Source organism: Phragmites australis, chromosome 7, assembly GCF_958298935.1.
Source record: "Phragmites australis chromosome 7, lpPhrAust1.1, whole genome shotgun sequence".
Lineage (NCBI taxonomy): Eukaryota > Viridiplantae > Streptophyta > Magnoliopsida > Poales > Poaceae > Phragmites > Phragmites australis.
The window spans coordinates 2,203,218-2,214,100 of NC_084927.1; the positions used below are offsets into that span (position 1 = coordinate 2,203,218).

A 10,883-nucleotide genomic window follows, 5' to 3' on the forward strand; every position below is an offset into this window, starting at 1 on the left:
TCCGTGCTGCCGGGTGCTGTGCTCGCTTGCCGCATTTGTCGTGTGTCACGTTGTCAAGTCTGCTGCTCTGTCGGGTGTTGATCAAAGTGTTGGCCACCTGCCAGGTTTTCCATGGTCTTGCTTGCCTGCTGCTTTCTTGCATGGTTCTTGGGGTGGCGCAGTCGTGGGCGAAAGCCTTGCTCGGTTGCGTGCTGATGCCGATGACATTGGCGTCCTTGGGTGCCATCTCCTTCCTGAAGGCGTCATTGGGGGCGATTCCTCCTCTCTTGCATCTCCTCCGGGTGAAAACCCTGACCAGCTCTCCGGTCGAGCGACAGTGGCGTCATCGTCGCTCCATTCCTGAAGGCATCGCCTCATATGCCCACTGCGCTCTTCAATGTCTACATGTTTATGTTGTAGGTTGACCCCTACGTCCTCGGTTCACAGGACAATTCATTCTTTTTTGGCACTTCTCGACAGCAGCTTGGTCCAATGCGCACTCCTCCTAAGCGATATGCTGCCGGCTTGCATGACAAAAAGATGCGGTGTGGGAGCAAGGCTCCACCGATCGAGTTTGTGAGGAGGCAGAGAGGTGTGACGTGGGAGCTATACTTCACCGATCGAGCTTGGAGTTTTCTCGTGTTCTTCCGCTGCTATTTAAAACTCTGTTATTTATTTTAATAAAATCGTTTTTATATGATATAATACTATTATCACTAATAATGTTATGATTGTGCCAGCCGTGTCACCACACTATGAGGTGTTCGTGATCCCTGCCGACCGTGCCAGATCAGAAGCCACCGTCGCCAGACCGCCTGAAGGTGGAGGAGGAGCAGGAGGAGCTTCAGCCGCCATTTGTGGATGAGGACAACGAGCCTCACAATATTTATTACACGTGCCGCTTGATGGAATGACCACCGACTCCATGGAGGTTGAACATGTTCTCATCGAGGACTGGTCAGTGGGAGGAGAGGGCCGTTGTCCGCGAAGGTGAGCCGCCGGAACAGTTGAAGACAAGCTGATGGATGGATCTGAGCCGTCGTGCTGGGGGCCGCGCCAGCGCTATGCAGTGTACTGGCAAGGAGGGCTTTACGTGCACTGCCGAGGTTCTTTTGTTTTGAGAGGTATGCACTGATTTTCTCACACATGAAAAGCTAGGTAGTTTACCGTCGTTAATAATGCAGTTCATGGTTTTATTTGTGTTCGAAAACTTTAATGGTTACTGTATACGTCTACTAGTCCAGTTCACACTTTTTTTTTTAGTAATGTTTAGGAAAACCCTGACCCTAGGTCCTAAGTTTATCAAATGCATGTTAACAAGTTAGGTACTGCATTAATTCAGAAAGAAATTTAGGAAGATGGACGTACAATATGGTGATATTCATTGTGAGAAAATAATGCACTAGTTTCTTGTTTGTGACACGTAAATTAGACAACAACTGGTCATATTTCCATCAGTTAGATGCCAGGGTTTTAATTAGCTAACGCTTTCTATGTGTTCATGTGCATGTTACATTTGTTTTCTTATTTTGCTATTTGATTACTCTAAATTGTAAATGGACATCAAATCAACACTTTAAACAATGATGTATGGTATACTTAAGTGGACGGATGGAGTGGATCTTAAAGTATCAAGACACTACTGCAGAAAGGCACATCAGTACCCTCGTTCAAAAATACTATTAGTGTCAATTTTTGAACCGGTATTGATTACTTAGCACTGATAGCCCTGAACTATTAGTGTCGGGTCTAAAACCAACACTAAAAATTCTTTTCACTATCGGTTCTCAGCTCCAACCAACACTGATGTGGTTATAGGAGTCAAAAAAAATAAACAAGTCAGCTCGAGAGAGCTGGCTCTGCTCCTATCGCTGCAGTGCTCCTGCCGCCGTCGTCGCAACATGCTCAAATAGATTTATCTCATCCATAAGAACACATCTCACAATCAAATCGACTTATCTAGTCCATACAACACATCTCGCAATCAAATTCAGTACAACAACGCAAGAATGTGCACCTAAATCACTACAAGATCTCGCATCGCCGACAGTGACATCCGGCTCCACCGCGAGCCTTCATCGCCGAACTTGCCATTAGGGGATCTCTTCTACGCCGACGCGCCGCTCCTCATCTTGTGGAGGCAAGATAGCGGGAGAATGCACACGCGTGAGCCAGGAATGTGGATCGAATTGGAAAGAATCGGATGGGGAGCCTTATCAAACACTTGCCTAACCAACTCCTGCTTGGATCGGAGGTTGGTGCGGAGGTACCCACGTGTGCTGCGCGGGCTGAGGCTGACGCTGGAGATGACCGTGGCACTGGCAGCCACAGTGTATTGCAGCTCCTGCAGCCACGCCATTCATCGGTCCACCTGCGGACGGATTCAAAAGACACGTATTCACTGCCCACAAGAACCGAATCGAACAGAGCAAGGATCCAATCCACTCTGCTCTTATCTCACCTTGTTGAGCATCTCGCCGCCTCACCAGCCGTGTTCTCATACACGCTAGCGCCCTTCGCCGCTGCCTCACGATGGTGGTGGCTGAGCCAGTCGTCCCCGGGCCAGAGGACATGTTGGGGCTGGACCTCCAGCTGAGCCTTACACACATTGGCTTGTGAGAGGAGCAGGGCCGGTGGGGGAGGGGGAGAAGGCAGTAAAGAGCGATCGAAGGCAACAGAGAGCGAGAGAGGTGGAGGTGAGGAGATAAGGGAGTGAGAGAGACGACGCGAAGAGATAAGGGGGAGAGAGAGCCAGACGGGAGCTCAAGCCAAAATCCAATTGGATTCCAATTTTGGGTCCGAGGACAAGAGCTCGAGTCAAAATCCGATTGGATTCCAATTTCGGGTCCGGGGACGCATCAATGCCATTTGTAGATGGAACCGGTATTGATAGTCCTTTTCAATGCCGGTTTTAGCGCCTCACTTGTTTTTCGCACACGAAAGATTAAAAATCGGTACTAATATGTCTTCAGTAGTGATTACTGTTTAACCGACACTAATAGTGCGTTATTTATGACCGGTTCTGTAACAGTAAGATGACCTTGCACACTATACCAAATAGTGTAGCAAAATATGGTAGCCAGATGGATGCACCTTGGATGGTACATGGTGTGCGTGACATTGAGGATGCTGCTAAAACTCTACCGAAAGAGTGGGACTCCGACAATGATGATTTTCTTACAATTAAATATGAAGCTGAGGAATACTGCAACTACTTTGAAATTCTTGGATTCCATCCTTACAAGGAAGTAGTCTTTTTGACTGAAATCTTCGGAGTGGTGGCCTATCATTTGAATAACTCAAAGGTTCAATATCTTGGCTACTCACGCCCAAAAAGTAACTTTCAAAACTATACAAATGGCATATATGAGTCATTTGTGTATAGTCCATGTATGGTAGGTGAGCTTAATGAAGGAAATACTGACCGGAGCTCATCTTGAAGATTAGCGTTGGTTAAGTACAATGCAAGCAGCTGAATAATAGAGCAAATTACAATGGTGTGCTCATGTTTGAGCCCTGGCTTGCTCTTTGTTGTTTTTTTTTTTCTTTTTTGCTAGGAGGCTTGTTCTTTGGTTTATATGTCGGTTCATCTCTTTTCAGTACGAGTCTATGTACTATACCGTATGTTGATATTAAATTTTCAATAATGGATCTTATCCTATGTAGAACACCCAGCTGTTTGTCCCTCAACTCTTATTTAAAAAAAAAATGTTTGCAAACCAGAGTCTCTCACTAAGTAGTCTTGCCTTGCATGGTTGCCCAACAGGAAAGCGTCGGTTTACCTACTTGGAAATGCGAGTCGATGGCTACTACAGGATAACATTTGTCGTTGGTGCAGGGTCTATGGTGCATTGGTGCCTACACGCAGTGCAAGTTTTTGCCGACATAGAACTTACTGAAGTGATCAGGATATATCTATGCCAAATTTTAATTCTAATCATATCACGTAATTAAGAATATGTCGACTTAGAAAAGACAGAAGACCCTTCTAAGAAATGCTTTACATTATAATGGGGCTAACTGGCAACTGCATATTTGGCACAAGCAAGAGTGCTAATTTGAGATAAAACATGATTATCCTAAAATATTTCGTTCTCACACCATTAAAAAACAATAGAAATTTTTGCCAAAAAAACTAAATTTTAGCTGTTGATTTTTGTTATAATTTTTTAACTTCTCAGCACGCAACTTCTAAAAAAACTACTTTTAACTAACTCCTCAACTTCTAATTCATTTTTTCTAGAAATAAACTTCTGACTTTTTCAAAAACTACTTTTTAATAACCATATTTATTCTACGTTCTGATGACAACAGAAAAATCAAAAGCACAAACCGAACAAATAGACGCTAAGCCTAGTCCTGAGGGTAGTCCGAACATCGGCACTTCACTGTGCCTCGTCCTGATCGTCGTTGCACGAACGTTGCACTCCTCGCAGTCTGCACACAATAAACCAAACATCCAAAGATGAACCGGTCTACAACTAAACCATCAAGTCTGACTAGAAACAATGCAGTGCAACGCATGTCGTCTCATATCTGCACACTCAACTCAAGCACGCTTTCTGAATTCTGATGCACTCACTAGTCACTACACAAGCCAAAACACCGACTCAACATGTCAGCATTGGATGACCACCATTGGTCGAACAGAGCTAGGAGTAGAAATCAGAGTTTAGGGGTGGAATAAATACAAGAACAGTGAGCAGCCATGCCGTATGGCATCACATGTAGAGACAGGCACTGGGCTCTGCCTACAACCATGTTTCCCTAGAGCAAAATTAGCTAACACAGTTAACCGATGCACTGCTCTATTCCTACTGAGTTCCTGACACTTTTGAGGCGCAAATGATTATGTTGCTCCTCCATACCCAAACTTGCCCTTCGGAGCGGCCATCGATATCGATTGGATACCTCTTGGCCTCACCAGGGGCTTCAGTCTTCAGCTCCGCCGAATCTCCGCAGTAATTTGAACAGGCCGCGGAGAGGATTGCCAGGATGATGAGCATTTTCTGGAGCAATCAGGTACATGGATGAGCGATGGATGTAGAAGCTGCAAAAACAAATAACATTTAGCATCAATCAGTACAGACCAATATAATGGCGCAATGTATATATGAAGTAACAAATCAAACAGCAAGCATAGATAAATGTTCAGCTTCGCTCATTACCTGACATACAGCAAAACCTCCTGCATCAGCCTCAGTTCCACCATCGGAAACACCACCTTCCCCTGGATCATAATCTTGGAAGAACTCACCAGCGGGGCAAGGCACTTTGCACACCCGGAAGATAGCTTCCCAATCTACAATTAACCATCAAACAATCTAGTGATGTGCATCATAAGTAAGAGTGAGTGAAGTTGAAAGAACCTCTCCAGATCGGTTGGTCGAGAAGCGCACGATCTCAGCCAGAGCAGCCGCCTGCTTGACCGACACCCTGATCCCGCCGTGGAACCTGTTGTACGACGGGAACGCGAAGTGGACGACCTCGCCGGCGTCCAGCAACTTCCTCCCGTGGCACGTCGACAGCCCGGTGGCGTAGGACTTCTTGAAGAAGCACCATTCGCGGCGGTCCGGCGGGTACTCGTCCAACTCTGCCGGCGGCGGCGGCACCACCATCCTCCACTCGCTCGCCGGCATGGCCCCCGGCGGTGGCATCGCGCGGACGGGCCTCGGGTTGAGGTACGGCACCGGGTGAGACGTCGTGAGATCAATGAAAGCCACGTCGTCTTCGTCGCGGCGCCTCTTCTTGGACCTCGGCGGGGGATCGATGATCGCCACCTCATTTTCCCTACAGTCACTCTCCTCCTTGACACGGTGCGGCGACAAAAGTTGTCCTTTGATTGGAGGATCGCTCAGTTGCTCCTTCTTTACATCGACCTCGTCGGCTTCCTCCTCCTGCTTGACCCGACGACCAGCCTGCTCTCGGAAGGGACCATTGGCTTCGATTCGCTCCCTCTTCACCTCGACCTCGACCTCGCCAGGGGCTTCAACCTTCACCTTGACCCCTACCTCGCCGGGAGAGGGAGCTTCTGCGTTCACCGTCACCTCGTCGGGGTCGGCATCGATTGGCTCCCTCTTGACCTTGACCTCGTCGTCGGCGGCAGCTTCAACCTTCATCGGAGGCGGCGGGGCGGCGCCGCCAATGCCCCGCTCCGCCTTGACGCCCCTCGGAGCAGCCACCGGAGCGGCACGACCAGCGCGACCTTTCTCGCGTTCGACGTCGCCGTCGTCACTGTCAGCGGCGGCATCGTCAAGAAGCGATTTGATGGCGCGCTCGGTGTCGCCGCCGCAGCGAGAGAGCGCGTCAACGGCGTCGGCCAACGAAAGGTCCGAGCCGAGGACGGCGCGGAAGGTGGCCATATCGTCATCGAAGACGGCGGGCTGGTCGGGGAACCGCTCCGGCGGGTCGCGGCGGTCGGCGCCGTCGCACGTCATAGCGGCCGGCCGACGGTGAGCGGACGAGACTAGGCGCGACGGGACGGTGAAGAGGATTGGAGCGCGGGTGGGAGGCGATGGTGGAGGAGGGGTTGGGGTCTTGGGGATGGGGAAAGCAATGGGGATTTGGAGGGAGAGTTTATGGCTTTGGGGAATTTTTGGCGGGGGAGAAGAGACGGAGACGAGGCAAGGTAAAATGCTTTCGATTTTGGCGGGAGATGTAGGAGGGAAAGGGAAAACTGAGATGAAGTGGAGGGAAATATGTGGCTGTTATGTGCTTGTACGTGTGTTCGATTTTCTTATTTGCTTCTCGAATTTTTCTGGACGACCCAAATATTGTCTAAATCTATGTAAATTACACAAAATACTAGGGATGGTTAGGAACTTATGGTCTAATTTTGATGATTTTAGCATCTACTATTACTATGAGTCTGTTTGGTAGAGCTCTCTCTAATTCAAATTTTTTACGAGGAGTGATTCTCTGGAGAAGTAATTCTGTGATTGAAAGTAATTCTATAGTGATTCTCTAAAATAAAATATATGGAGTAAATGATTATCCGCGGGAAGTGAATCAGGGGAAGCTGTTTTTTCAGCTCCCCAACTTCTAATTCATTTCAGAGGATCACTCCCATGGATTCCACCCAGGAAGCTAAAAACTGAAAGCTACTGTTTGGCAAATCTCCCTTGATTCCAGCCGAGAAGCTACTCTGGGAGCTCTGCCAAACAAATCATATGTGTTGTCATAAATTTATGCAAGTTGATAGCTTTTAAATCTTTATTGAGCTTTTAGAGCTGCAATATAATTCACAGAATTTTTGGGAAAACACTAATATCCATCATTTCGGTTCTAGTAATTTACAAGACTCTCTCCTAGCATATGTTCTGTATTGTAATCTTTAGTTCCTTCACAAGGTGTAATTTCTCATTTAATTCACTATTGGAATTTTAATTTGAATTCATGTGCTTTGGCACACATGCCAAGTGCATGAATGGTGCTCAGGATGTTGATTTTTCTTATTTAATATTAGCAAGACTACACATCTGTTTGAAAAAAGATAAGAATAGTCCACCGTCGCTCGTTCATCGGATAAGAACAAGATGCTAGCTCCATAAAGAGGTGACACCATATGGGCCCCGGTGGTCAATGCATTAAAAAACCGGAGGAAGCAATGTGTTGCTTGTTCACCAGGCGAGACAAAGTTGTCGCCCTCTGTTGTCTCGCTCGGTGAACGGGCGACACATTTGTCTCATTTGGTTAACAGGCGGCATCTTTGTCTCATTCGGTTAACATGCGACATCTTTGTCTCACTCGGTGAACAAGCGATAAATTGCTTTGGCCAAATTAATTTAATTTGGCAGAATAGGTAATTTTTTTGTTGTCGAATCGTGCAGTGCCATTAGATGTTTGTGTGATATTTTGGATACCTGAATTTGACAAAAACAAATAGTTGAATACGGTGATTTTAATGGAAATTGCCACATACACAGAAGTTGGTATGTACAGTACATGATCATTATAATCTAAACCAGTACCACGTCTAAACCTAACATGCCTTAGGGAATATAAACAACAGGACTACAAAATTTAGTCTACTAAGTGCAGCGTGGATACTTGCCCCTCCTTGCCGCTTGCGGTCCTTCCTCACACACTCAACGTTCCCTCTCACGCTTCCTCTCCCTCTCCACCTCACGGGCCTCCGCCATTATGCGGTTACGCTCCTCCCTCATCTTTTGCTGCTCTGTCTGAATGCGCTTGCATGTAGCCTCCCTCCTCTCGTCAGTTTCCATCTCATGGAAGCGTCTCCAAACGGTGCGATGCTCAGTGTAAAGGAGGAACACATCCTCTTGCGACTGCTCAATATCCAGCCACTATAAGAAGTCACATGGTGGTGGCGGAGACTACAATGGAGACAAAAATAGTAAGTGGTAATCTTAGTTGTATTTGGAGTAGTTTTATCAAAATAGTTACCTAGCGGCGGGAGCCAACATTGGTGCTTCCCTGCGGTGGATCGTACTCGTAGCTGTGGCACAGTGGCACATAAAGAACCTTCTTCTGTAGGTATAGGAGAACTCGGATGACTTCATCACCCTACAAATATCTCCAAACTAGCATATGGGCACTTCAACCCCATCAGGCGTAGTATTCGGCATGTATTTCTTGAGGAATGGATTGGAGGCCATTTTCATCCGAGTTTTGAATGTTGAGGCTACTAGTGTGGTTTTACAAGTGGGCAAGAGATCTTCTATTTATACAAAGGATTCATCCTGGCTCATGGACTAAGTCCACAGAAATTGGCCCTGCAAAGTAGTTGGTTCTACAGAAAGGTGTGGTCATATCAACTGAAAATACTACTTCTGAAAAGGCTACTTCTCATTTTCATCATTGATTTTTGAGAGACCCTCACGTCGCTTCGCAGGGGTGACTCAGGGGGGCAATCGAGTAATGCCATCCGAACCCAAGCCACCGCACCCCGCTAGGCTGCCACTATCGCTGCTGGCGGCGGCCATCGACGTCAATCGATTTTCCCCACACCATCCGAGCTTCTCTCCCCTCCCATCCCCCTCTTCTCCCCCCCCCCCTCCGGTGTTTTTTGGGTGTGCCCAGCTAGATCTGCCGGTGGCTCACCTGATTTGTGCTTGTCTTGATTGGATATGTTAGCTCTGTGCCTAGATTTGGTGGGTGTTCCGACAAGATTCTCACCTCTCCTCGACGACCGCCCAATGTGGCAGGCGGCCAATCACCACTTTCGATGTTGCTCTCCGTCTGGGCTCGCCCCAGCTCCTCGGTGGCCTGGTGGTGTGGTGCTCGGGGGTGGCCGGTGGCTTGTTCTGTCCTGTCGCTCCCCTTCGGCTGTCGATCCTTCCCTTGTCGTGCCATAGCCCTACCAGCACCGTGCTGCATCATGCCACTGCTGCCATGGGTGGTGATACTCGCCGTATGACGCGCTACCGTGTGCTGGTGGTGGTGCTCACTGGGCTACTGGTGGCACTCGTCGTGCTCATGCTGGTGGTGGTGCCGCGCTGCTGTGTGCTGTGCTCACTTACCGCGCTTGCTCTGTGCAGTGTTGTCGTGCTGGCGGTGGTGATCGCTACGTGCCGCGCTGCTGTGGTGCCTCTGCTGCTTCTCGTGCGATCCCTCGGTTTATCATCCGTGCCAGTCCCGACCCCTGGTGTTCTATGTTGCTCTTCCCCTTGCTCGGCCTCCTTCTCTTCTAAAGGTTGGGCCCGTAGAGAGCTTCGTGATGCTGGGATGGCTGTGGGACGGCGCAGCTGCAAGGAGGCTACAATGCTGCTGCTTTGGTCTTGGTCCTGGTGTGGGCTACCCGTGCCACCTTTTGTGCAGGTTTCCAGGGCGAGGAGCTACAAGCGAAAACTCTGCCCAGCTTGTTGGTGCCAATGTCGTTGACGCCCTCAGGCATCTTTCCCTCCTTGCAGGAGACATTATCGTATCTCCTTCGCCCTAGATGCTTCTCTGGGTGAAAACCCTGTCCGGGTGTCCGGATGGGCGATGGTGGCATTAATGCCATTACCTTCCTGAAGGCATCGCTTCGAGAAGCACTTGCTCTCTTTTGTAGGTTGGCTCCTATGTCCTAGTTTCGCAATGGCTCTTCATTATGGATTGGAGCTTCATGTCAGCTATGTAGTCCGATGCGCGCTCCTCTGAAATTATGTGTTGCCGACTTGTGTGTCTGAGAGGTGCGGCGTGGGAGCAGGGCTCCACCAACCGAGTTGCGGGATGGAAGCAGAGCTCCGTCGATATGAGTTGTTTGAGAGGCAATTTTTTGGTTGGTTAGCGCACGAGTTAAGTTGGACTTGTTTGTTGTATGGCTGTGCTTTTTGGTGTGGACATCATTCTGTTTGAGTTGAGGTCATTTTTGTCGTCCCGGGGTTGCCAGTTGTTAAGGTTTTTAGGCCCAGTTTCCCTCATAAACATGGCCAACTCTCTTCTTTTTTAATAATATCGGTATCACTGGTGACGCCCTTTCAAAAACAAGAAAAGGCTCCTTCTGAAAAACCTATATCTAATAAGGCTACTTCTGAAAAGATAATTTCTAAAAAGGCTACTTCGGAAAAGATAATTTCTAAAAAGGCTTCTTCTGAAAAGGCTACTTCTGAAAAATGTTACTTCTAAAAAGCTTACATCTGAGAAAGCTAGTTCTGCAAAGGTTACTTCTGAAAATGCTACTTCTGAAAAGCCTAATTCTAAAAAGCCTACATCTGAGAAGGCTGCGTCTTAAAAGGCAAGTGCTAAAAAGGCTACTTCTGAAAAGTCTAGGTCTAAAAAGGCTATGTCTGAAAAGTCTAAGTCTGAAATGGGAAGTGATGAGAATGCTAATTCTGAAAAGGCTAGATCTGAAAATGGAGTACATGTTTAGTAATATGACCAGTTGTAGCAGAAGCCATCAATTTTGTTATCACGGTTGGATGTGTGCGGATAATACAAAGTTACGATAATATTACATTGAT

The 10,883-nt window shown here is 47.8% G+C and overlaps 1 protein-coding gene across 1 annotated transcript; it reads right to left on the reverse strand.

Moving 5' to 3' along the window:
- Window positions 1-4,516: 4,516 nt before the first annotated feature.
- On the reverse strand, window positions 4,517-6,653 carry LOC133923861 (DNA repair protein RAD5B-like). The gene is made up of 3 exons (XM_062369138.1): window positions 5,349-6,653; window positions 5,148-5,281; window positions 4,517-5,029 (listed from the first exon to the last, which is right to left on the reverse strand). Exons 1-3 carry the CDS (start codon window positions 6,414-6,416, stop codon window positions 4,912-4,914), a joined length of 1,320 nt encoding a protein of 439 aa, XP_062225122.1. The 5' UTR covers window positions 6,417-6,653; the 3' UTR covers window positions 4,517-4,911.
- Window positions 6,654-10,883: the final 4,230 nt, after the last annotated feature.